Source organism: Paramormyrops kingsleyae, chromosome 13, assembly GCF_048594095.1.
Source record: "Paramormyrops kingsleyae isolate MSU_618 chromosome 13, PKINGS_0.4, whole genome shotgun sequence".
NCBI lineage: Eukaryota > Metazoa > Chordata > Actinopteri > Osteoglossiformes > Mormyridae > Paramormyrops > Paramormyrops kingsleyae.
The window spans coordinates 29,227,663-29,253,375 of record NC_132809.1 but is presented as its reverse complement, the minus strand read 5'-3'; the positions used below and the strand labels follow the sequence as shown (position 1 = coordinate 29,253,375).

Sequence of the window (25,713 nt, the reverse complement as noted above, 5' to 3'; positions counted from 1 at the left end):
GAGTGTCACCGTTATTTGGAGTGTCGAGAAGCCAGCTGCCCGTTGGGTTTGAAACTCCACCAGCAGCACCTCACCCATCCATGGTTGCAGATGGTCCACACTAACCACAGCGGTTCTTTACTCCAGTGTCCTGTGGAATCCTGGCATCCTGGGTGATAAATAAGCTATGAGACCTTTCCGGAACCTGCAGATAAGATACATGCTCCATCCAACAGGTCCTGCACCATGAAGCCTGTTGTATATGAAGAAAGCAGCCATCTTGGCTGCTGTTATGAGGAGTTTGCCCCATTCCTGTAGATCATACTGGTGGACATGCTGTACATAACACAACTACTCATATTTACTTACCAACAGCACAGGAAATGAGCAATGAACCACAGAAATATTGATAAGAATGCTTACGTACACAATAAGTGAAGTGGGATTGAATTCACAAAACACAGAAACTTCCTCAGAATAACAAAGCATGAATCAAAAATGCTTATGGACTCTGTGTGACCCTGGCCCAGTGCAACCGTCCCCCCCTCCACCCAGATGAGTCAGAAATGATGTAACTGTGAGGGTGATGTAGAGCATCACAAAGCCGTAACTGAATACTGGAAGCAAATGCATGGGCCGTCATTACACATCCTGTAATCTGGTACAGGCGCAGCATTGGCACTCAGTGACCAAACATGAGCTCATGTAGAATCCAGGATGGAGTCGCCCAATGACCTCACAAAGATAGAAAGACATCAGAAGTCATTATTTTTTTTTAATCTTAATGTTTGCAACGCACTGCAAAAATTTGACCATTAGCCACTGAGATGCTTCAATTTTTCTGCCAATTTTAAGGGTTAAATGTTGGCATTTTTCCATTTAATTTCCAATAAGTTTTCATGCGTTTTCGCCAAACGAATGTCCTGAATTAAAGTCAGTCTCCAAGGGGTTTGGCAGCTGTACTGGTAATGGGATCGACTGAGCGCACCGTCAGCACACGGATGGACAGAGACCGATACAGAGAGATAGACAGATGGGGGCCCTGGATGCAGGGACGTCAGAAGCATTTTGAATGTGGGGGGGAGCACACTAGCGGGGGGTCTGGGGACCCTCCCCCAGAAATTTTTTTATGAATTAGATGCCATTTCCTGCATTCTGGTGTATTTTTAACAGGTTGTTAAACACCTAATTTTACCTACAAAAGTCACTTAATTCAATGACTGTTTTAGAGACTCAACAATAAGTCCTCATTCAATTAGACCATATTCACCAGCCTGTTTTAACTGCTACCCACTGCTATGCCTAAGGTAATGAAATGAATGTGAGACAATTTATCACCAACAATGAGTTCATGGGTGCATTTTACTTTTTATTTTGTGTATTCTTTTTTATTTAGTTTTAGATGTAACACAACATGCCACAGTGCTGAGCAATAGTGACCCTCCACTGTATGTTTAAAATTCATAATTTCACACAATGAACAGGCATGACACGGCATCATGCAGCCTTCATAACACGAAATCACACTGTGTCAAGCAACTGTGACACATAAAGAACTTCACACGATGAACAGGTGCAATTTTGTTAACCACCAACAGTGACTTCAGTGGGTGCATTTTACTTTTTTTCCGATTTAGTGATATAACAAAAATTACGTCATCATGCAGCCATCATAACACAAAATTACACTGTGTCAAGCAATGACACATAAAAAATACCTTCACACAATGAGCAAGTGCAGTTTTATCAACCTACATGCAGTAACATTTACAGATTAGTATAACATTTACAGATTAGTATTACAAATAGGTTATACTAGTAGCCTAAATCAGGCTACAGAAGTATTCTGGTTACTCACTGTATGCAATTTCAAGTAAGGGAATCAATAAATATCATCAGAGCGGACTTGGCCTCATTCTTGGCATTACAATATGGTATGCTACTGGGTTTGGATGTAATGATAGCTAACATTAAGATAGCTGTTGCTACTGGGTTTGGATGTAATGATAGCTAACATTAAGATAGCTGTTGCTACTGGGTTTGGATGTAATGATAGCTAACATTAAGATAGCTGTTGCTACTGGGTTTGGATGTAATGATAGCTAACATTAAGATAGCTGTTGCTACTGGGTTTGGATGTAATGATAGCTAACATTAAGATAGCTGTTGCTACTGGGTTTGGATGTAATGATAGCTAACATTAAGATAGCTGTTGCTACTGGGTTTGGATGTAATGATAGCTAACATTAAGATAGCTGTTGCTACTGGGTTTGGATGTAATGATAGCTAACATTAAGATAGCTGTTGCTACTGGGTTTGGATGTAATGATAGCTAACATTAAGATAGCTGATACATCTCCTAACATTGACTAGCCAGCTAACTGCACTAACATTTCCACTGGGAAAAAAAAACCCTGTCCTGTGGAGAAATTTTGACTTACTTTCCGCTTCTTTGTCAAGAATTTCCTTATGTCCATTGTGTCTGGGGAGGGAGCAAGTATTGCAAACAATTGAACATCAACCAAGAATACTCTACTGTTACTTAAAGTAAATAAGGCAAAGGTTAGGCTACTCCTAATACTTTATTGTTAATTTAACGTGGCCTAGGGTTAATTTTGAGGGCATATAACTAAAGAATAAGGTTTTAGCAAAAGTTGGACATTGTGAGATGGCAGTGGGACTGACGTTACCTCCTCCTGTATCGAGCAGCCTGCACCTTTACTGTCTATGGGCTGCACTGACGATTCACTTCACTTGCGTGTGGTGAGTTGTTGTAGGTAGCCTGGAAAACCCGGACTGGTCTTTCAGTGGTATGTGTATTCTCATATCCATCAAGTGGAATGGATTCTTTCGCGAGCAATAGAAACAGCACTGGGTGAACTAATATTTTATGTTTAATGTGTGTGGGGGGGGGGGGGGGGGGAGTCCAAACGAATAATTATGAAATGTGAGGGGGACACGTCACTCTCAGATTTAATGGCAGCGACGCCCATGCCTGCCTGGATGGATGTGGGGGCATTTCTGTGGTCCTGCATGGAGAGCAGCTCATCACCCCGCAACAATGGCAGTTCTGTGCCAGTTCTAAAGGGGCACACAGAGGCATTGAGGGGCAGGCCGCCCATTCACTGTGCCATTCACTCTCGCTGGAGGGGCCCCCGGCTCACTCACCCCATTTTCTCCCTTCCCCCCACCGCTGCTTCTATCCCCCCAAAGTCGTCCATCCACCATCTCACCTCTGCTCCTGACCCACCCAGGTCCTTCTCAACCCCCTTCGGCGTCCTCCATCTTCCACCTGTACCTTACAGCTCCCAGGGGCGGGGCCACAGGGGCACTGACCCCAGCTGAAAGCTGATTGGCCCCCAGAGTGCCCCCTCCCCTGTCACTCACTGATTCAAAACGTATCATTGGCTAATTACGAGGTTGGCCCCACAACATGAATTTTGGCCCGTCTTAAGTCCCCCACCATAAAAAACAAAAATCAGAAAATCTCCCCAAACAGGCTCCACTCAACCCCCTCAAACACACCCATTAAAAAAATCAAATTTATTTCACTTTCAGCGCCAAATATTGACTCCTCACACTACACAGCCGAATCCCACGTGGTGCCCTAGGCAAGCTGCCCCCCCCCCCCCCGAGGATGACACCCTGGGCGGCCGCCTGCGTCACCTAATGGGTTGACTGGTGCTACTGAAAATCTGTAGAATCACATAAGGAGTCAGTGAGGGAGTCAGTGAAGGAGTGTAATGTCAGCGTGCAGATCAGCATCCTGCAAGGATCTAACACTCATATCCTGACAGAAGCTCATATCCTGAGTTCACCTGCTATTTAAACTATTTTCTGCCACATCTGGTTTAGCTGAAAGCAGGAGATCCACAAGTGTGACTGACTGGGCGGTTTGTAGAAGGTCCTTATTGCCGTATGCGGTGCTGCGTAAGCTTCGCATCGCTAACCCCAAAGTGGGGGGGCTCCTTCTCTCCAGGCTTCCCTCCTCTCTTCTGAGATGCTCCACTTCAAAGGACACAGTCAGAGACTCTGTGTCCATCTGCGCATCATCCGCCATCGTTATTACGCTCCTAATCGGCCTCTGAGGTCGGTTCGTGGGACCTCTTCTGCAGAAAGAGGAAGGACCCCCTGTCTTTGAGTACCACGGCCTTCTCGCATTTATCCCTAAACGCAACACAGAAACAGACCGCAGCCAAACCCTTCGGGAGTGTTCCACAAAGTCTGTTTAACACCAGATCTAGCCATCTAAACAGACACTTTCGGCTGCTTCGCATAACCTACCAGCTTCCTTGTTCATTACGCAGCTGATTTCAAAAGCTCCTGTTGACAATGGCTTCCCTTCATCTACATGCAGACCTGCGCGACTCACAAAAGAACAAGTCTCCATTTTTAAACTACACGCCAACGAACGCGCAGTTACCACCATCTCATTGTCCTACTAAGAAAACTTAAACGAGGCAGACGGTAAGCAGATTACAGATTAAGTAATGAAGCAGTGGAGATCACATGGGCAGGGGCCATTATTGACAGGCTTGAGACCAGTGCTGCTCAAGGCGGCGGCCGAAGAAGGCTGGTTGTGGTAACCATGGAAACAGTGGAACTTACAACAGACATTGTGTGTTCAGAATGGAGATGTGACCTCGGCCCTTTCTTCCAGGGACACCAGTGATTCTAGGTGCATCCACATTCCCATTTGATCCTAACCCCTTCGCAGTTCAGATGACTGGTTTCAATGCAGTGCTGTAAAGAGCGACTAATGATCCATAAATGCATACAAGCCAGACTCAAATTCCCAGACACAAAGAAACAAATTCCCAGACACAAACTTTTGAAAAATGAAATTTATTCTGAAATGACTGATCTGTGACAAATGGTGCTGTTATTATAGTCATCTCTCGCTAGTTTTTAGTTCCTAAAAAAAATGCACTCTCATAGGGACCAAGAAAAATGCAAACGGTTCTTCATATTCTAGACCAAAATGAATGAAATAAAAGCTAAACTACAGTCAGACTGCCTCAGGAGTGGAGTAAGAGACAGTCGGCCGGCCCCGAGAGCTGGGGCGTGCAGGTGTGGGTGAAATGGAAAGAAGGGTTAAACCACACCTTCTTTGGGGGGCGACTGAGGCAGTGAACAGAGAATCTGCAGATGGACCTGAGGGGCAGAGGGGTAACAGTGTATGACAGGGGGACCAGTACTTACTCCACTGATAAGGGGAGCAGCTTCACAGTTTTGAGTGTTTAAAATGGGGGGGGGGGTTCCAATCAGGAACCAGAGGTCACTAAAAGATACTCCTGGCCTAGTTTTAATCCTACGGTTAAACGGTGTGACATTACGCACAGGCCAGCAAGGCTAGATGGTCTTCAATGTGCTTTGGGAAAGGGGGCTTCTAGTTCCACCCCTGAACCCCTCTGGTCCAAACAGACCCCCCACTTTAGGTGAGCAGCTTCCTCTACCTGCCATGCCCTGCCTTACCCTAACCCAAACCCTAACCCAAACCCTAACCCTAACCCAAACCCTAACCCAAACCCTGCCCTGCCCTGGCACCCTTCACTCTACTCCGCCTGGGCATCGTAGTTGGCTCCGCCCGCCTTCTTGAGCTCGTTGCGGATGTAGTCCTCTTCCAGCTCGCGTATGTCACTGATCATAAACTCCTTGGCAAAGTTCTGTTGGGGTGGGGAGGGGGTAGCAACACAAACAACTGTTGTAAGTGTATGTGTGTACATCTTATGTCAACTGTACCAGTAAGTGTATTGATTATCTATCCACCCATCCATCCATCCATCCATCCATCCATCCATCCATCCACCCACCCATCCATCCATCCATCTTTCAAGCACTTACCCAGGACAGGATTGTGGGGGGGTGGGGCAGGAGGCACAGAGCAAGGTACACCCTGGATGGGCTGCTAGGCTACTGCACACACACACACACACACACACACACCATCTAGGAATGTCAACTGACCTAACCATGTTTGCCCTGCAAGAGAATATCAGATATTTTAATCACCAGTGTCCAGGGCTGAGCAAACTCACGACTAACATGCAGAGATTTTTACGCGGGAGGTCACACGCTCTCCGGAGCTTCTGGTGACTAATGGTGAGTATCGATCAACAGCAGTAGGCCTGAAAGTGGCGCACCCTTAGCAGCTATGTGAAAGGAATAACCATCTGCTCCTTTTACATTTTAGAAATGCTTCACTATACTTGTCAGGTTAACACCCCCCCACTTTCATCCTGTTTACTTTAACACAGTCCCTGAAAAATTATTGCCTTAAGTCGAGACCTAAGGATTAAACAGTCCCCGGGCCAATGGAACGTGCCAATAGCGAACGTGTCACTGGGCAGAACCCTAATGGGCGGGGCCACCCATAAGTAACCAAACGGAATACGAGACTTTTGGCATTTTTTTGTTTTTTGATTGCGTTCACAGATTTTTATAAAATTGAAGTTATCCTTGTGGGGACCAAAAAATGTCCCCACAATGTAAAAAGGTACAGATTTTTATCACATTGTGGGGAGATCTGGTCCTCGCAGTGCAATAATTACAAACACACATGCAATCAGCCCTGAGACTGTGTAACTGGGGTGTCCGGAGCAGGGGGGGACCAACGAAAGGAAATGGGACCAAAAGAACAGAGTGTAATTGTTCCTGGAGCCCAAAGTGCGTTTCCAGTGACACAGCGGAGTCACATGGCGTCACTGTGACGCGCTCGATCACTTTGCTGGGGCTGCGTTCAGGCACATATACATAGACAGGAAAGTGTGCTGAAGTCAAGTCATTACATTCAAGTCCATATATACAAAGCAGGTGCACTCAAGGTTTAGGTCAGGAAAACACAAGTGGTTGTGGGTGGGGCAATTGGATAAGGGGCGGGGCCAGGCAAATACACACAGATGGGAAAGTGTGCTGGAGTGGGTCACTGCAATCAGGACCATATAAACAATACAGGTGCACAGAAGGTTTGCGTCAGAAAAACACGAGTGGGCATGTATCGACAGATCTTTCCAATAGGCGCAGGGCCAGACCCACCCCAGATGCGTCAGAAATGGGAACTCGCCTGCACAATGTCCTTCACCAGTGCCTTGTCGGTGCTGATCTTTGCCCTCTGCAGGCCGCTGATGTTCTCACCGATCCAGGTGATGAGCGTGAACTTTACACGCTTGCTCATGGAGTCTCCCGTCCTGATGCGTATGAAGCCAAAGAGACGTACATCATCTGTGGAGGGTGGGGGGGTTCGACAGTGGTCAGGCAGGGGACAGGCCGCGTGAACTCACAGACCTCTGCAAGGGCAGGGCGCAGGTTATAGAGGGGAGGAGGGACGGTTCCCAGCCAATCAGCTTTGTCTCTACATCAACCAAAAGCAGAAAGACAGACAAGGGGAGATATTTAGGTCAGAGCTCCCAGTCAAAAGAATGGAACCAGTGTCCCTAAGTCCAGTGGAGAAAAGCGGACAGAGACATGCGTAGTCAGTCAGTAATGTGTATAATCAGTCACACACACATACACACACACACACCATTTCTTCTATTCTGACACACAAGGTCTTCTTAGCATTTACCTTATTCCATGCCTCTTTCTCACATAAACATTATCCGCCCCAGGACTCCTATTTAAACACGCTGCCAGTAGCCCATTTACAGTATAACACAAATTCCATGTTAATTACTGTCATCGCCACCTACTGGAATCTTGCTGAACTTTTCCTTATAGCATAAGCACTGCAGCATTACACGCGCATTCAGCTCGGATACAACGTGAAGCTGCATTACTTCATTGGTTACTACCACATCCTGCCAATTGTTCTCCAAGCTTCTGACGACCAATCAGGTGGCACCAGCAGGTAAACGCTGCAGTGGCTTCTTTGAATAACTGCACCAATTAGTAAATGCTACGCTGTTAAATGCTAAGAGAAAAGCGTGAAGACCGAGAGCTAAAACTGTGCGAAAACTCGTCGGAAGAAACAAAACCGCAGACATACAATAAAAGGCTTGGCATCCGTGTGAGTAATATGTTAGCAAGGACTTCAACATCCATGCAATCTGTCAGCAATGTCTCTGCTTGCCAGTCACAGCTTTCTTCACACACACACACCAAGCGTGACATGTCGCATGGCATCATTTTATTGTACCAAGTTCACCGCTAATGCAATTTGCAAAGCGGAGCATCCGTACAAGCTACGGAGCGCCTGATCCTCGCCAGCTGGGTCCTAAAACCCGCAAAGTTAGGTCACGTTCTTCACCACTGCGGCTCCCACTGCTTCCAGACCCTTTGATGTTCCTATAAAAGACTATATTCAGTGGCTGAGCGTGCAAATCTAAAGACTGGTGCTAAATATTAATCGTGGAGAGGAAAAAAAAACCCACAGATTCTAGATATGGGACTAAGTTTGAATACATTTGTGAAAGGTGAATTGGTCTATGTAGTCCTTTTATGAAAATTTGTTTATTTGGGCAGATAAAACAAACAGGTTTATTTCTTTAATGCTGTTAGGCGGTCAGGCACACTTTGACCCTGTCACATCTACAATAATTGCAAGGTAACATTGTTTTACTGAACTATGCCTGAAACTTTATATATTTTATAAATGTTTCTCTAGGGATCATGGTTTCTCAGTAACTTATAACCTGGTGCAATACAGCTAAATACAAAAAGCAAAGGCCGTTCATCATCAAACCGGATGAGTTTTTTTTTTGGTCGATCTGTTCTCATCATGAAAATCCATTTCTGTGGTGGACTTTCCAAAATTCAGCTTGATCGTTACTTGCTGCCACGAAGAGAATCCATCAAGATCCATCACGAAAACAGTCACAGGTTTTCAACACCACTCACAGCCACCTCGTCAGTCAGGAAACCGCACGTGGTGCAAGATGTGAGTGGAGCTCATCTTTGGCCCAGGATCCCACCAGTAGGTCACAGCCGATCCCACCAGTAGGTCACACCCGATCCCACCAGTAGGTCACAGCCTCCTCCTCCTTTAATCACCTGACCCTCCCTCTGTACTTTAGTTTAATTCACCCACTATCAAAGACTAACAAGACCATGAAAATCTGATAATCCAGTGAAGACGTTGTTAGCCAAGCAACCTAGCAGACGTCAGTCTCAGTAAACATATCAAATATTAATCTGTCAGCTACTTAAAAGTTCAAATATTTAACCAAGTTATGCCACAGATTACTGATTGTTCAGCTGCCATTGGGACAGCAGAAGCGTCACCTGACCAGACCAAAAAAAAAAAAAGTCCCAGTCCCCCATCCCCCCCCCCCCAGACTGAACAGCTTCCTCCCTCTCATGTGTCTCATCAAAATGCTTCCCCCCGCAAACTTCTACGCTTTTAATAGCGGTCAGCTGAAAAGGGTGTGCTGACATATCACTGTCCCGCCACCCTGACGGAACGACGCGAGGAGACAAAGGCTACAGCATAAACCTTTCGCTGTTCTGATTAACCTGCCGCTGTCCATTAAAAAAAGAGGATTCCCCGTAAAACCACTCATAAAATGACTTACTCTGTCAGGAGACAAAACTGCGCCAGGAGGGGCTTGGGGGAATCGCTGGGTGAAATGTAAAATTAATTTCTATGACATGCAGAGGGCCCGTGTGAAATCATACCAATTTAATGGGGGGCTCAACACAGAGTGACAGAGTCCTTGGTATGTCTTTCATATAGGTTTTCAGTTTCTTTCCTTGGCAGTACTTTCACTTGATTTCTAACCTACATTTAACTTACTTATCAAATGTTTTTTTTCTAGAGTGACTTACAATTGGAAACAGAGGTCAAGGGGCAATTGGGGATTAAGGGTCTTGTTCAAGGGCACACGGTGACATTACTCTGGGACCACAGGACCTAAAGCGACGCCGTGGTGATCATGGGGTGCAGTGTCCGAACCTGCGAATAACTGGTGAAAGGCTTCTTTCTGCATCAGTGCAGAGTCCTAGTTATCAAATCTGTAGCCAGTGCTATTGCAGTGAGTCACATCTAAGCACAGTTTGAAAACTGATAGAAATGTGAAAAACAGGGGCAGGGAGAAGCCGACTATTCGCACTGTTTTGTCTGTATGACAGTGCAGCTTAGGGTCAAAACTGAGCTTCTGGTTGCCTGACGGCAGCACGGTGACACAGGGAGTCCCCAGAGGCTGATGGGTCAGTGCAGTTTAACAGCCACGTCTTTCCATTACGGCTGCTGAAGGCGCGTCATTTTCTTGAGGTAGAGATGCAAACACCGGTTCATGCAGGCGAGACTCTGTAGTAATTATCCCCCACAAAGTGGCCAAACAGTTGGGATATCAGCCATGCACTCATGCAGGCCGCTGGAGAACGAGGCCTGTTCCTGCCCTCCAGACCGGGAATGAAGAGGGCGTGGCAGTGCTGCGCTGCCTCCATTAAATAAGCGAGAAATCTCACCTGTACACTGGCGCTTAAATTCTTCATATTCCCTCCCCTGCCCCCCAGGAACAATCATGGAGCCTTCGTACTTGAAAGAAGCCCTGTAACCACACAACATAAAAAAAGAATCCTTAAATGAGCAAAAACTACCAAGAACATGAATAAAATCGATTAAGAGATGGATGTAACACTTGCTGCAACAACAGCTCGCAGACAATAAGGCTCAGAATTTGCCCAAAATCACCAAGTGCAATAGCCTGTCTATCACCCTTACTGAAGTTGTACATTGTAATCATAATGCACCATTTTGACTTGGAAAAAAAAACATTTGGCATTTATTACGGATAAAAATTCATTTTACATTATTTTTTGTCATATTACCAAATCATACATAGCAAATCGCTTCACAAAATTTAAAAAAAAAAAAAAACAGGAGTGCCGTTTGCCCTCTGAATATGTTCTGAAAATTCAAATTCCTCAGAACTGCAGAGATTACCTGGCATTGGATATTAATAATAATATCAATTCATTTGGTTCATTTTATAAAAACATATGTTGACCATCTCCCTCCCTGTTGGGCATTTCACAATTATGTGCTAGACTGTAAAATGTAAAAGCCGACTTTTCATAATTTAAATATAACGAAAGCAATAACTTATACATATACAAATACATATACTGAATTCCGTTTCATCAGCGGGTCAAACCTCGGTTGATATATACTCGTCTGTTTCCTTAGTTTATATTTACGGCGGATACAGGCAAGGATGGGTGTAATTTGCATGCATTTCATGTACAGCAGTAGGAGATATGAATCCCTCCCTACCGCGACTCGGTTACTATCCCCCGTCTGCGGTTAAACGAGGGGACCGTCATTAATCCCTATCTTGAGGCATAAACCGGACACCACCGTCAGCTGGGGTGCACAATCCGCTCCAAGACCCACAGAGCCCGGCTTTGGGTGTCGATGGCATCGCCCGGGCGCCAGGCGCCAGCACGCCTCATTATACTGCTTTTTACACCTTACAGCGCAACAGTAAGTTTTGCGCACAGATATGTGCGTTAAGATGACAAAAATCAAAATCACTACAATACAATAACCGACAGCAATCGGTAACATTTCGCCATAAGAAATTTACCGGGCTTAAGTTTAAATATGAAAATCTGGATCTTGAAACAAATACCAATGACAAATCATTACAGCCGTGTTTTGCCTTATTAATTCAGCCCCCGCCTTATTTCTTGCGGTGCCGCATCAACTTCCCGCAACATAATTGCTCGTAAAACATAAATCGCGGCTGTAATTAAGGTCACCCACCAGTTAATCTCCGTGTTATCATCCCTGACGAGGTTGTACGCCTCCCTGCAAGCTTCTTTGTCGATCCGCGTTGCCATTTTCCCAGTTGAATGATGGCTTATAAGAAGGAAGGTGGACGGGGGAACAGATGGACGAAAAGGGTGGGGGAGACAAGAAAGGGTGGCTGTGGAGAGTAGGAGCGGCTGGAAACCGTGCGAAGATGAGAGCGGAGTGTGAGGGGAGCGACGATGCGTCGGTGCGCCGCGGTCGGTCGGTGCGCCGGGGGTCGGGTCGGTGCGCCTTGGGTCGGTCGGTCGGTGCGCCGCGGGTCGGGTCGCACTGCGCCGTCGCCTCTGCGCTCAGCGATCGGAAACGCCGAGTCTGTCCAGCGCCCGGCGCATTTCCTATGGGCAGCTCCTGGGCGTTGGTGATGTTCGTCAATCAGGTTGTCGGACGGCAAACGGGCGCCTTAACAGACGCAGAATACCCCCCCTCCTAATGGTCAACCGAGGGATGCAACGAAACAAAAATACACCCCCTTCTCTATTGTTGGGAAATTTAGGTTTTTCGTGCCGCCTTCTGGGTTGTTAGTGCACTGCAGTCCATGAGCCATTTAATGTACCGAAATATTGTGTTCTGTATATAAAGATACATTTGCATTGATTTGCGCATATAGACATGCAGCTATAGATGCGAGGATGCAAATATCGAACGTGATTGTTGTAATATCTACAAATGACGTGAAGAATGATGAGAACATGAAAATGTTTATTGCTGCAATCCGTCACAAGGTGTGCAAGGTGTTTTCTCCATGTGAAACTCCTTTGTTCTCTTCAGCCGTCATTCGTAGGCAGAACACGCACTCGTAGACCTGCACGCCGCTTTTGGAATGTGTGTGTGTGTGTGTGTGTCAGTTATATGTTACAGTTTTGAAAGCAAGTGCTTTTTGATACCAAACACAAATGTTCATGAATAAATAACAATATCTTGCATTGTTTCTGCGCTTATACAATGGTTAATGTCATAGTATTAACTGGTATTTGTCTGAAAATTATGACACAGACTATATTTCAGTGACGTGGAATAATTGCAATTAGAACATTACTTCACATAATTGGAATATCAAGTGTTAACTTCTGCATAATAGGGCACTGCATACCGGCCCGGCCTACGGCGGAAAGGAAGCAGCGCGATTGGTCGAGCAGATGTCGATCAACGAGACACTTCCTGGATGGGGCCATGGCTGCTGCTGTTGTCCTCCCTTAGGATGATTTCCTGCGAAACTTTGGGATGGATCCGGGCGTGTCAGCACATGGCGATGCTGTGGTAATTGTGTCAGACGTTCAGCTACGATCGCGGTGGTCATCGGAATAATGGGTGTCTATAGTCCACTGCAGCCCGGTATATATTTCCTATATGGCAGATAGCTACACAAGGACGGTGGGCGAACCAAGGTTTCAGGTGTACGTGCACTTTAAAGGCAGTATATTACTTATACCCTGCATTTTCCCCGATTTTGGTCGATTAAGCGCAGGTCTAGTTTCTCTTTTAAGCAGGAAATCCCCATGATCCTGATGTCGGTCTGCTTCACGCCGTTGCGGAAATACCGTTTTGTAGGCAAAGTGTTGAGAATATAGCCTTTAAGTGTCATTAATGATGATAACGGAGTGCACCTTGATCACCCCCCCCTTTCTCAAACTGCACGCTCAGGTCTCTCTGCCTTCTGTACCACAGATCCCGTAGCGGTGCACGGAGGAGATCGAGATGGACGGGGGCAGGCAAACGCGGGTGTCGCGGCCGCATAGGATAAGCGAGTCCTCGAAGGTCAGCACCGCCAGCAGAGCATCCACCAAGCCGCCTCTGGGCATCAAACCCCAATGTCCAACTTCGCTAGATCGCACTAACTCATGTCCTCACAATCCACCCACACACCAGTTCCCTTATGAAATAAGAGATAATGGCTCCCCATCCTAACAGGACGAGGCTCCAAAAGGTTTCAAGTTTGAGTTAAAATGATGTTTGAAATGAGTTTATGTAATAGGCACTTTGCTATATTTAAAATAAACAATGAAACTACAATACAGATGAAAGTCAGCTTACCGCTACTCTTGTTTAAAGCATTGTCACATGCAACATTTGTTGCTTTAGTATGGTACATCTTAAGTGGAAAATGAAGTTCTGAATTTATGATTGCGTATTAATTTCCTTATGCCAGTAATATTTTACAACAAATTTGTTTCTGGCCATTTATCAAATCAGTGGTCGAATGTCTTTTATTTGTTTTAAATGTACCACTGCGTGGGGTATATTCATCTCCAAGAGCTATGAGGTTCCCTATGATATAATTGTTCTGCACGAAGATGAAGAGTTTGGACTTGTTTTTGTTCTTTCTGTTCCACATAAATTTTTACACACTTCAAAACGCCAAAGGGTAGATTCTGCCAAAAGTAGCAGAATACCGCAGGTCCAGCTGAATACTGCACGCTCGCTGGACCAAGGGTGTGATTGGGCAGTGGTGGCTTGATGGTTAGGGAAGCGCACTTGTAATTGAAAGATTGCAGGTTCGAATCCCCAACCAGCAAGGCACCACATAGGTACCCTGAGCAAGGTACCGCCCCCAAGCACTGCTCCCCGGGCGCTGAATTAGCTGCCCCCTGCTATGTCACGAAAGTCACACATGGGTCAAATGCAGAGGACACATTTTGTTGTTGTGCACTGTGGTGTGTTGACAATGACCACTGATCACCAAATTCTAATTCTAATTTCCGCTATGGGGATGGTGTGTGATTCAGCGTTACAGGCTCTTCATTAGACCACAGTACACTATTTTATTCTCTGTAACATATTTTAATTGAGTTATCCTTGTTTATTGGCGAAACCCCTTCGCCCCCCTCCCCCCAGTATGTTTGGGGTGCCTTAGGCATTTATTATAGCTTCTAGCATGTAATATAGATAATGAGCCAGGTAATAAACTAGATAAAACTGGTTTCCTGGCACTGTGCCTCTGCATGGTGCTCTGAGGCAGCCCCCCCCTCCGTGTCACCTTGGCCCCCTCGCCCGCAGGTATACCGCTGGGTGGAGCAGGCCGGCTGGGTGCTGCAGGGACTCAGCGAGCAGCGGCAGAGGGGCCAGCTGTGCGACGTGGTGCTGGTCGCAGACGAGCAGCGCGTTCCCGCGCACCGCGCCCTCCTCGCCGTCTCCAGTCCCTACTTCCAGGCCATGTTCACGCTGGGCATGCGTGAGGAGCACCAGGCGGAGGTGCAGCTGGTGGGTGCCTCCTACGTGGGGCTCAAGGCGGTGGTGGACTTCCTGTACAGCGGGGAGCTGCCGCTGGACGGGGGCAACATCGACTACGTGCTGGAGACGGCGCACCTGCTGCAGGTGTGGCGCGCTGTGGACTTCTGCTGCGAGTATCTGGAGAAGGAGGTGAGCGAGGACAACTACCTATACCTGCAGGAGCTGGCGCTCCTCTACAGCCTGGAGCGGCTGGAGGCGTACATCGACCGCTTTGTGCTGGAGCGCTTCGCCACGCTGTCGTTCACGCCCGACTTTCTGCGTGACGTGCGGCTGCCCAAGCTGACAGCGTACCTGGCCAGTGGGCAGGTGGAGCACGACAGCGAGCAGGCCCTGCTACAGGCCGCCCTGCAGTGGCTGAGCCAGCGGCCGGACCGCCAGGCCCACGCGCGCCAGCTGCTCTCCCACATCCACTTCCCCCTGATCCCGGCCGCCGAGCTCCAGGGCCGCGTGCTGCCAGCCGTCCGCTCGCTGCTGCCCTCGGAGGCGGCCTGCGAGGCGCTGGTAGAGGAGGCGCTCGCCTACCACGAGCGGGCCAGTGCGCAGCCGCTGCTGCAGACGCCGCGCTCCGCGTTGCGCGGAGGCACGGAGCGCCTCCTGCTGGTGGGCGGCGAGGTGTCGGAACGTGGCGAGGAGCTGAGCGCCGACGTGTGGCAGCTAGACGGCGACGCCAGATGGGAGGTGGAGACCCAGCTGCCGGCCCGCCGGAGTCACCACTGCGTCGCCATCCTCGGGGGCTTTGTCTTCACGGCGGGGGGCAGCTCGTCCCGGGACAATGGCGGCGACGCCGCCAGCAACCTGCTGTACCGATACAACCCACGTGACAACCAGTGGACCAAGGTGCAGTCCGTCACACTGTCACACTGTCACACTGTAAAAGACATCGGGGCCTCGGGTAGTGTTAAAGGAATAAAAGTGTTACAATCCACAGTGGGCGGGGCTACTGTGCTCTACCATTCACTGACATGGTTACCCCATGCCCATTGGTTACCGTCTTGGTTGCCATTTTGTGATTGGACGTTCAGTGAGCACGCCCGCTCTGGGTTTTTGAGCCACTATCACACTAATTTGCATATTTCTGTGGTGGCTGTTTGTTGCTAACCCCCACCCCCCCCCCACTAAAATCATGTCTCTCCAGGGCACCCCGATGAACCAGAGGCGTGTGGATTTTTACCTGGGGGCAGTTGGGGACTGTTTGATCGCCGTAGGGGGACGCAATGACAATGGTGCTCTGTCCTCGGTAGAGGTGTACCGGCCATTAGAGGACAACTGGACCTACGTGGCAGGACTCCCCAGGTACAGTTTGCACGTGGCTTTCCTACCTCCCCCGTACCCCCCCCCCCCCCCCCCCCTGCACCCTCCACCCAGCTAACCGTGACCTGGTTCTGCAGGTTTACCTATGGCCATGCCGGCACCACTCATAAGAACCTGATCTACATCTCGGGTGGCCATGACTACCAGATCGGGCCATACAGGCGGGACATGCTGAGCTACGAGCTGGCGGGCGACACGTGGGTGGAGCGCAGGCCCATGGGCGTGGCCCGTGGCTGGCACAGCATGGCCTCACTGCACGAGCTCATCTACGCTATCGGGGGCAGCGACGACCTGGAGAACAGCATGGAACGCTTCGACATCCTCAGCGTGGAGGCCTTCGACCCGGCGACCGAGCAGTGGACGCGGGTCGGTCCGCTGCTGCAGCCCAACAGCGAGGCAGCCGTGGCCTCCTGGGGCGGGCGCCTGTACGTGCTGGGCGGCTACAGCTGGGAGAGCATGGTGTTCTCAGGCAGCACGCAGATCTTTGACCCGGCCAAGGCTCAGTGGGCACGGGGGCCCGACCTGCCCAAACGCATCGCAGGGGCGTCGGCCTGCGTGTGCCAAGTCAGGCCCCGGCCCTGCAGTCCGGACAAAAAGAAGGTAGCGCACCAGAACAAGAGTGCACACAGCGCCCCCCAGTGGCAGGGCAGGTGACTGACAGAGAACAGAAAGGGGCTGTGACAGAAGGGCAGCTCCTATCAGCAGAATGACGAAGACTATTACACTGTTAGCAGACTCCACAAAGCACAAAGTTCTGAAGGATAAAGCCCTCCGCTGTGCAGCCCGACTACCACGGCTTACATTCCATGCTGACTTCTTCAGTATTACTCTTAAAATGACTGTTTCTCTTTGCGACGGGACCCTCCTCGTACGTAACGTCCAGTGCTGCGCAGAAGTGTTGTCATGGCAACGGCGTTCAGCCTGCGTTGAGTTGTGTTTCACGCATGTCTGTCTGTTTCTGTGTACTGTCACCTACATGTCTTCCTCGTCCTTGAAGCTTAACACAAACGTGAACATTGAGTCAGTGTCTTTTATTCCCGGTTCATCACTACCCACCATATACAGTGAATAGCATCGGCTTACGATTGTTGAAAATGGAGTGGTTGGTCTCCCGGCACTATCTGCCGAGGGTGTTCTCCAGCGCACCAGTGTCCCTGAGGTGCTCTTCAATGGGTCCAGTGGATGCCTCATTAGAAAGGGTAAAATGGATGGGACCTCAACCTGGAGCAAAAACATTTACATTTATTTAGCAGAATCTTTTTTACAAGTGAGGCAAACGGCGCATCACAGACATACGGCTGTCAAGGAGTCGATTAGGCGTGAGTGCGGCTGGGCTGAGCGTCCAGTGAATGACCAGGTACCAGTGTAAGCAGGACTGGAGACACACAACAACTTCTAACAAAGCAAGAACCTAATAAGACAACTATTCAATCACCAGAAAGTGCAACATTGCGCGATCACATCAACACTTAATAGATAAAGTCAGAATCTGTTGGTAGCTGATATTATTGCTGTCTGAAACACAGCTGTTACTGCTCTGTGAACATTTAAAGTGTGTGTGTGTCCAGGAAACGACGGAGATTTGTGTGTGTGAAAGAGAATATAGATACCTGATCTGTGTGTGCGCGTGTGTGTCTTTAAGAGCAGTCAATGGCGTGTGTCTGCAAAGCTTCGTGGCAGACGGGGTCTCCCTTACCCGCTGATGTCACAGGCTTTCCAGCCTCTGTTGAGGGATCTTAATGCCATCATATCTTCTTCATCCAGGGAGAAATCAAAGATCTGTAAGCAACACACATGGGCGTGGTTTATTCTTATGGGAAAAGTGACACACTGTCACACACAGCTGGACCCCATGTGTCAGAAATAATAATAAAAATATTCCAGGAGAGAGTTACAGAGGATCTGCTTTAATGGCTTTCCGTTGGTTGTTTTTATTGTTTTTTTGTGGTTAGCAGAGGAATGTGAATATACCCTGTTACTAAGCTGGATGTTTTATCGGAGCAGTTTGGGACAGACTGGTGGACGTCACCACAGAATTCTCGCTGGGATCAGCCCCGTCCGTGTTACCATCCACCCTCTTACCCGCCCCTCTGGCTGACGCCATCCGTGTCAACACGCGTGTTTATTAACGTGCACCACCTTTACATGTGTGCGTAGTAGAGGCCTGGGGTTACGGTTGCGAAAGGCCCTTTTAATTGCAGACTGGCTTCCCAAACAGGAGTAACCTTTACAACCTTTACTGGACGGAGTGGGGGTGGAGTTGGGGGGAGTGGTTACCTTGGTATTCTCCAGGATGTGATTGGGCTTGACGCTCTTCGGGATCACGGCAATGTCCTGCTGCACGTGGTATCTCAGGAGCACCTTTTGGGTGGAAGGGGCATAATTCACAATTGAATCAGTAAGGCAGCCTGAGGCTCAGTGACTTAAGCTGCTGTGCCTGTGATTGGAGGGTTGCTGGTTCAAATCCAAGGCTCAGCAGAGCAATTTCACCATTCTGCCCTTGAGCAAAGGGACTATCTGATCCTGCCTTCATGAATGTACATCACTTTGGACAAAAGCTTATGATAAGTAATTAAATCTAAATTTAAGACTTACTGAATGTGCTGTTTTTATGCCTGGAGACTTCTGCTTACTTTAATAAAAATGAATATGCAACAGACACAGCTAAATGAGATTGGAAAAAGCAATATAAATAATACATTATTATTTTAATAACTGGATATAATGAGTTTTCTGTTTTAACAATTTTCCAATTGCCAGTTGAACCCACAAACACATAAGAAGCCAATGTTCACTGACAACTCTTCAAAAAACTGTTGTTGTGTTAACTGTTGTTTAGCTATGTTTTTGCCCAGAGTGACATAAACAGGGTCAGATGGTCCCTGGAGTAATTGGTAGTTAAGGGCTTCGCTCAAGGACCCAACGGGTCAAATTAACCTGTCAGTCCTGGGATTTGAACCAACAACCTTCTTATCAAGGGCCGACTCATCTTAACCCATTGATCCAGACAAGCACTTTTTAGTGTTTCTTGGGTAAAATGCTAGTGCAGGGCGGTTAGCGAGATAGAGAGCGGAAGGAGAACAGAAAGAGAAAGGTGTGAGAGTGGGGGGAATGAAGCAGACGGCCCCCCTCACCTGCGCTGGCGTCCTCCTGTGCTTCACGGCCACACCCCTCACCACAGGGTCCTCCAGCAGCTTCTCAGGGTCACTGTCTCCACGGTGACTGCAGAGTACATTAGGTAGATGAGAAATCTAGCGTAAAAATACATTTTAAATCCATCCATCTCCCGTAAGAACATACAGTATAGATTACAGCGAGTCTAGAACCCATCCCAGACAGACTATGAGCTCACTGGAGAGGATGCTAAGGCATTCTAGCTCTGTTTGAATGAAGAATTGTTTAGCTACATTTTTCATCAAATATATAAAATAAAATCTGAATGTCAATAAAAAAAATGCACATATTTATGATATATGCTGTCCACCCCATATTCCAAGTCAACGCTACACCTTAGGAATTTTCTTTCGCAGATCTTGGTGGAGTGTACCACCATCCTGAATGTAAAGGGGGTTCTAAAAGATGGGTGGATGGAAATATTTTTTGCCTGTTCACCTCAGAATTTCTAAGTCTTTCCTGTTTTTTTTTGGCATGGTTTAAGCCTGTCCAATTCAGAGTGAGATGATCAGCCTTTCTAGCTCATTCTCTGTATCATGTTAAGGTTCTACGGCATTGCGATGGCCTGAACTTGGGGCCGTTGTCCTGCTGAAAGGTGATTTAGGTTTTAAGCTGACAGAAGCATGACCACCTGTACAGTTTTCCTGCACTTTGCTCTGTGTGCTGCCTCAGTAATGGCAAGGTTCCCGGTATATGAAGACCTTTAGTCTAGAATGTTCTGATTTTGTGCCTTTTTACCGCAGAATGTTGTGTTACGCATTCAGCAATAGTACATCTTGGGTTATTTGATGCAAAATTATTGCTGGGCTTTTTATCTCACTAACCACTTCCATCTGTTTAAAATATCAATGCCTGTCAACAAGAGATTAATAGCAGCCATGTAAAACTTCTGTTTATATTAAAATATGGAATTGGGTTCCATGACGCTAAACAGACTAGATGTTGAGATGCAAACTTTATTTTGACCCACAGTTCCTTGGGTCTTCCCGGGGAACCAAATGGACTGTAAGCTGTGAGGGCGATGTTCCGGGATTTGCAAAACTGGATCAGCTCCGATTGGACCAAGTAGGGGTGCAGTTCCACCTATGAGAAATTGAGGATGGCAGGCCAATCAGAGAGGGTCTTTATATCAAAGACGGGGAATGACATTGCAGGAACGTCAACGCGAGCAGACCAGAAAGGAAGACTCACATTCGTAGATGCTGTGTACGGTTTCCTTAAGGTACCGTCTTTTAAAATGCGTTACTCTCTGTAAAAGTGCATGTATAATAGCCGCACAAGTAAGATGAGCATTAAAAAAATAAGAGCTTTTAAAGAATCAGTTATCAAGCCCAGTGCAGGCATGCAGAATGATAAACACCATTCGCTGTCAGATGACCTTGAGCAACAGTGGAGTAAATATTGGCCCTCAGCAACTGAACAGGCATGATTGTGACGCATGGAGAGCGATCGGTACAGGATGAATGACGAGAATGAAGGTGTGAATATGAGAAATGGAGAGATAAGGAGCTCGCACTACCTGGTTAACGGCAGGAGGCACCTTGGCCACAGATAGCAGCCTCTCCAGCTGGGAGATATTGAAGTTCGACACGCCGATGCTCTTCACCTTGCCAGAAGCCTGCAGAGCTTCCATCTCCTATAACATCCAATAGTTTTTTTTTTTGGAAATGCAGCCAGTCTGCTAGCTTCACATTCATGACATTAGGAAATCTAGAGGGCTCTAAACTCTTCATTCCATACACCCCATCAGGCTCTTCAGTGCCCCACATCCACCGAAGGATTGACACGGGTCAAGCCCCCCAAATTCAAAGTCTGCCTCTACCCCAATGATGCTACTGGCTGTGGTCTCTTTGCCTTTTTTTTTGATCACATTTGCACATTATTTAATTGCACTACAGTGCACACGCGCACAAAATCAACCACAATTTTGCACACTATTTATATGCATGTTTATGTATATTTATATTATATTGCAGTGTAGTGTGTTGTCGATGTTATGCATTTATCTATCGTCTTTGCATTTTTGTGTGGCACCATCGGGAGCCAAAGGGAAACACTGTGTACTTGTACATCGATGTGTTACTCCTGAGTCTTAAGTCTTGAGTCTTTTACTTATGTCTTTAGCGCCACAAGTGGAGTGTTCAAATCCTAGGGAGCTCACATAAACTGTAAGCCTTCCTTCTACCATAAATCACTTTGGATGAAAGCGTCAGATAAATGTCTGTTACCCTTGTGTGATGTGCACACCCTTAATTACTCTTTATTGGATACTCCCACCTACTACAGGGTAGGAACCACTGTTGCCTGCAGAAAGGCTTCAGGAGTAGATGAGTTTTACATTCAGAGAAGCCTTTCAGCACAGTACTGTTGTACTGAGATGTTATTTCTGTACTTGGGACCTTCCTGTTAGCTTTAACGAGTCTGGTCATCCTCCCCTGAACAAGATATATCCACCCACAGAACTGTCACTAGCTGCAGGCTGGGTGTATTGCATCATTCTCTGTAAACTCTAGACACTGTATCGTGCGAAAATCCCCGGGAAGGAGGCTGTTTGTGAGATGCTGGAAGCACCATGTCTGGCATCAGAAGCACATTCAAAATTTGTTAGATCATGCATCGGGTGCATAATTATCAGCCATTCAGTAAACGAACCTCTTCACCCTGTCTGTATGCCGTATGTATTCAGTTGCAGCTACGCTATGCTATTTGAAGGGACATTGTGTGTACATTAGCGGGCAAGTGTACATAGCAAATTGGCCACTAAGTGTATATCACAGAATATACTTTATGTACATATGTACGGTTTTTTGATTATCCTTTTTATTCTGATGTAAATGTCCCACTACCACCTGGGACAACATAGTAAAAGTGTCTTTACCTTCCAGACATCCACGTAGTCAATGTCTGTGCTGAGAAGTTTGCCGTCTTTCTCTGGAAAGAGCTCATCATCTATTCTCTGAAGGGGGTGGAAGGCAGTAGGCAGTATCAGGCCGTTAGCGGAAGAGAAACTTTGTTTTTAATACAGTGCCTTTGGCATGAGTCATACCTGGAGACTGACAGGGAAGTGTATAAGATAAAGATCCAGGTATTCAAGCTGTAGGTCGCTCAGGGACTTGCTGAGACACAGAGGCACGTCTCTGGGGGCGTGGTGTGTGCTCCACAGCTATGGAGATAGGAGAAGCCTGTTACCTTCAGGAATGTGGAACGTGGCTGTTCTGTTCCTGCTATTTTGCTAATAACTAGATCAAAAGTACAGTATATAGGGCAATGGCTCATTTAGTTGGTCTTCAATACCAGACCATGTATTTTTGAACTTTTTTGTAACAGTAATCTCATAGGGAGATCATTAGAGATGCAATATGCTCAACAATTAAGAGATCAGAAGGTCACGAAGATATGTGATGAATCTTCTTGATCAGTAACCAGAGTGAAACTAAATCATGACTGGAGCACATGCTGACCTTGCTGACGATGAACATGTCCTCACGCCGGATGATGCCTTGGCCCATCTTGGCACGGAGGGCACGCCCCACCTCCACCTCATTGCGGTAGCTGTAGGCGGCATCAAGGTGCCGGTAACCGGCGGCGATGGCCGCTTCCACGGCGCCTTGAAACATTTCGGAGCTGCAGGTCTGCTCAGCGAGCCAAGATGGGAGGATCAGCAACGGAAAAGCGTCAATGTATCGGCATGGCTGTCAGCACACGGCTAAAGGCATCATGGGAAAAACGCACAATGGCAAAAATGACCACAACTAGGGGGCTGCTGAAATTCAAGTGCATAACTTAGGCCATAGGAACCTATAACCTGAAACACGGTCGATGTTTCACATTCAAAACACAGTGGGCGGTTTTTTCAGTGTTTCCTGCTGGGAATTTCACTGGGTGTCTCATTTATATCTCACACCTGATTTATTAGTGCCAAAAATAACGGTAACAGAAAACACACATTACTACATTTTATAGAGGTAGGGGAGTTTTTTCTCCCCCACGGCCATCTACTTACCTTTATTCATTCATTCATTCATTCATTCATTCATTCATTTTTTGCAGGGTCATGTGGATCCCAATCCTATCCCGGAAACAATGAGTGCGAGACAAGGAATAACCCTGGACAGGGTGTTATTATTATATGTTAACCATAAAGCAATATCCGTTACAGGTGATGTCACATGATGCAGCTCAACAATCCTGATAGATGTAGGATGGCTCATGTACAATTGACCTTTTATCAAATGCAACAGAAAGTAAACTGATCTGTGGACCGACATGGGAGCTTCTCTAAGACCTGAATGTCAGGATCGCTTAAGGGGTAATGAGGCTTGAGGAGCAATATGTCATGGGCCTTCAACTAACATTCACGATAATGTATAAATGTATAAATTGTTGGAATTGTCTAGTTTCTGCACAGATTCAAAGAAAAGCCACATTAACACTGAACGCATACAGAAAATTCGGCGTGCATTCAGGTGTGTAAGACAAAAGAATAGAATTCTGTAGAAGTAAAAGAGGGATGTGGAAAAGAAGAAGAAAGAGGAAGGAGAAAAGCGAAAGCACACAGACCTTCCACGTTCCCAAGCCCAGCAGAGGCATGTGCGCGCCGTCATTCAGCTGGAGGGTCCGTCTGGGTGGGCTCTCGTCATCCATGCTGGATTTGCAGGCAAACCATGGACAAGGTGGCCTGTAAAGATCCCTCTCTCCTTCTCTCCTTAACGCTGGTTCCCTTCCTTACTCTCCCGTGCCCTTTCACTCTCTCTTACTGCTCTGAGCGCCGCTTTGCTCTGTTTCGCTGGTTAATCATTCAACCCAGGAAGCTGCTTTAAGGGTCGCAGATTAAAGTTTGAGTGTGAGTTTGGGCGTGTGTGTGTGTTTGTGTGTGTGTAAGTGTGAGTGTGTGTGTGTTTGTGTGTATTAAACACAGAAAGAGAGGAAGGCTCATGGTGTGTGTGTGTTTGTGTGTGTAAGTGTGAGTGTGTGTGGATTGAGTTTACATTAAATTGTGGGGACCAAATGTCCCTCACAATGTAATAAAAACCTGTAATTTTGATGTTGTGGGGGTTATTTTGATGTTTTCAGATGTCCACTAAGACCTTCGAATGCAATCAAAAAACAAAAAATGGCAAAAGTCTCATATTTTGTTCGGTTACTTATGGTTACGGTTACGGCTGGGTAGGGGTTACGGTCATCATGTTGGGGTTAGAGTTTTCCCCACAGAAATGAATGGATAGTCTGCACAAAGATATAATTACAAACTTGTGTGTGTGTGTGTGTGTGTGTGTGGGTGTGTGTGTGTGCGCGTGTGTGTGTGTGCGTGTGTATGTCATAGGGACACCGTTTATGATGATAACATTGAGGGCATTTGTTTTTAGTGACAATGTGTGTTTACGTGTACAAACTGACATGGGGGCTTTTGAAAGAATGAAGATACATGGCTTTGATTTTGCAACGTCTATGTCCTTCCATTCTCAAGGTGAAAACATGGGTAAGTCATCAATTTGTGCAACAACACTCAAGTCAATGGCAAAGCATGACACATGTGAATGAAATAACAGGTTCACAGGCATCTGTAAATTTAAACTTTAAAAAAAATATTGATCATGAACCTGAAAGAACAATGCAGCTTGCACATTTAGATTTTTTTCCATATTTATACAGCTGGATATTTGTGACCCAGTAATTCAAGTATGGTATACCATATTACCATAGATAGAATTATGACCAAAGATTTGCATGCAAGTACTTCAGCTGATATACAGGAGCTGTCGTGTTATGTAGCAATAAGGCTGAGTTATGGCTGGATTTCTGCATGAATCCAGGCCTTCACGTCATCGCCATACTTTTCTCCAGAGGGAGCTTCTGCTTTGCAAAAACTTTGAACCATTTATTTCGTAAAATCCAGCTGCAGCATAAGAGAAGCCGCTTCACGTGTAAGCTATATACTACACCAGTAGGTGGCGTATTTCAGTCATGCCCTTACATGCCACACTTGCCCTCACTGGCCATTGTCGGAGAAGGAAGCAGCATTTACGTCGTATTTCTCAGAACAAGCGAAACAATGAAAATAACGAATCTTTGCAAGTGAACGTCGGTGTATGGTTCCTGTAAAGGGCTCGTTCCCCACGAACGTTAAAGCACTACACGAGAGACATGGCTACAGCTTGTCGACACAGCGGACATAGGAAGCGAAACAGGGTAATCACGGCAAAGCTTGTGTGTAAAAAATGTTTGAAATCAACGCAGACCAAGAGCCAACACATTAAACCAGCCAACCC

General features: G+C 46.9%; 3 protein-coding genes across 3 annotated transcripts; 1 reads left to right on the top strand and 2 right to left on the bottom strand.

The window, feature by feature from the left end:
- Positions 1-4,808: 4,808 nt before the first annotated feature.
- On the bottom strand, positions 4,809-12,146 carry cotl1 (coactosin-like F-actin binding protein 1). Its single transcript, XM_023827270.2, has 4 exons — positions 11,684-12,146; positions 10,384-10,466; positions 7,043-7,200; positions 4,809-5,645 (listed from the first exon to the last, which is right to left on the bottom strand). Exons 1-4 carry the CDS (start codon positions 11,758-11,760, stop codon positions 5,535-5,537), a joined length of 429 nt encoding a protein of 142 aa, XP_023683038.1. The 5' UTR covers positions 11,761-12,146; the 3' UTR covers positions 4,809-5,534.
- Positions 12,147-12,245: 99 nt separating this feature from the next.
- klhl36 (kelch-like family member 36) lies at positions 12,246-17,290 on the top strand. Its single transcript, XM_023827266.2, has 5 exons — positions 12,246-12,988; positions 13,397-13,486; positions 14,726-15,796; positions 16,095-16,252; positions 16,348-17,290. Exons 2-5 carry the CDS (start codon positions 13,427-13,429, stop codon positions 16,922-16,924), a joined length of 1,866 nt encoding a protein of 621 aa, XP_023683034.1. The 5' UTR covers positions 12,246-12,988; positions 13,397-13,426; the 3' UTR covers positions 16,925-17,290.
- LOC111851919 (aldo-keto reductase family 1 member B7) lies at positions 17,287-24,302 on the bottom strand. Its single transcript, XM_023827269.2, has 10 exons — positions 24,005-24,302; positions 22,906-23,076; positions 22,491-22,607; positions 22,323-22,400; positions 20,964-21,080; positions 20,415-20,527; positions 19,405-19,492; positions 18,548-18,631; positions 17,967-18,049; positions 17,287-17,491 (listed from the first exon to the last, which is right to left on the bottom strand). Exons 1-10 carry the CDS (start codon positions 24,086-24,088, stop codon positions 17,461-17,463), a joined length of 966 nt encoding a protein of 321 aa, XP_023683037.1. The 5' UTR covers positions 24,089-24,302; the 3' UTR covers positions 17,287-17,460.
- Between the last annotated feature and the right edge of the window lie 1,411 nt (positions 24,303-25,713).

Bases quoted from the DNA above. Each gene is read 5' to 3' on its own strand.
- klhl36 (XM_023827266.2), top strand. From the start codon at position 13,427: ATGGACGGGGGCAGGCAAACGCGGGTGTCGCGGCCGCATAGGATAAGC. The intron at 13,487-14,725 runs GTCAGCACCGCC...CCTCGCCCGCAG, and splicing joins GGATAAGCGAGTCCTCGAAG to GTATACCGCTGGGTGGAGCA. The intron at 15,797-16,094 runs GTGCAGTCCGTC...ATGTCTCTCCAG, and splicing joins GTGACAACCAGTGGACCAAG to GGCACCCCGATGAACCAGAG.
- cotl1 (XM_023827270.2), bottom strand. From the start codon at position 11,760: ATGGCAACGCGGATCGACAAAGAAGCTTGCAGGGAGGCGTACAACCTC. The intron at 10,467-11,683 runs GTGGGTGACCTT...GTGTGGTTACAG, and splicing joins GATAACACGGAGATTAACTG to GGCTTCTTTCAAGTACGAAG. The intron at 7,201-10,383 runs GTGAGATTTCTC...CACCCTCCACAG, and splicing joins ATTTAAGCGCCAGTGTACAG to ATGATGTACGTCTCTTTGGC.
- LOC111851919 (XM_023827269.2), bottom strand. From the start codon at position 24,088: ATGGATGACGAGAGCCCACCCAGACGGACCCTCCAGCTGAATGACGGC. The intron at 23,077-24,004 runs GTCTGTGTGCTT...CTCGCTGAGCAG, and splicing joins TGGGCTTGGGAACGTGGAAG to ACCTGCAGCTCCGAAATGTT. The intron at 18,632-19,404 runs GTGAGGGGGGCC...TCCACCCAAAAG, and splicing joins ACAGGAGGACGCCAGCGCAG to GTGCTCCTGAGATACCACGT.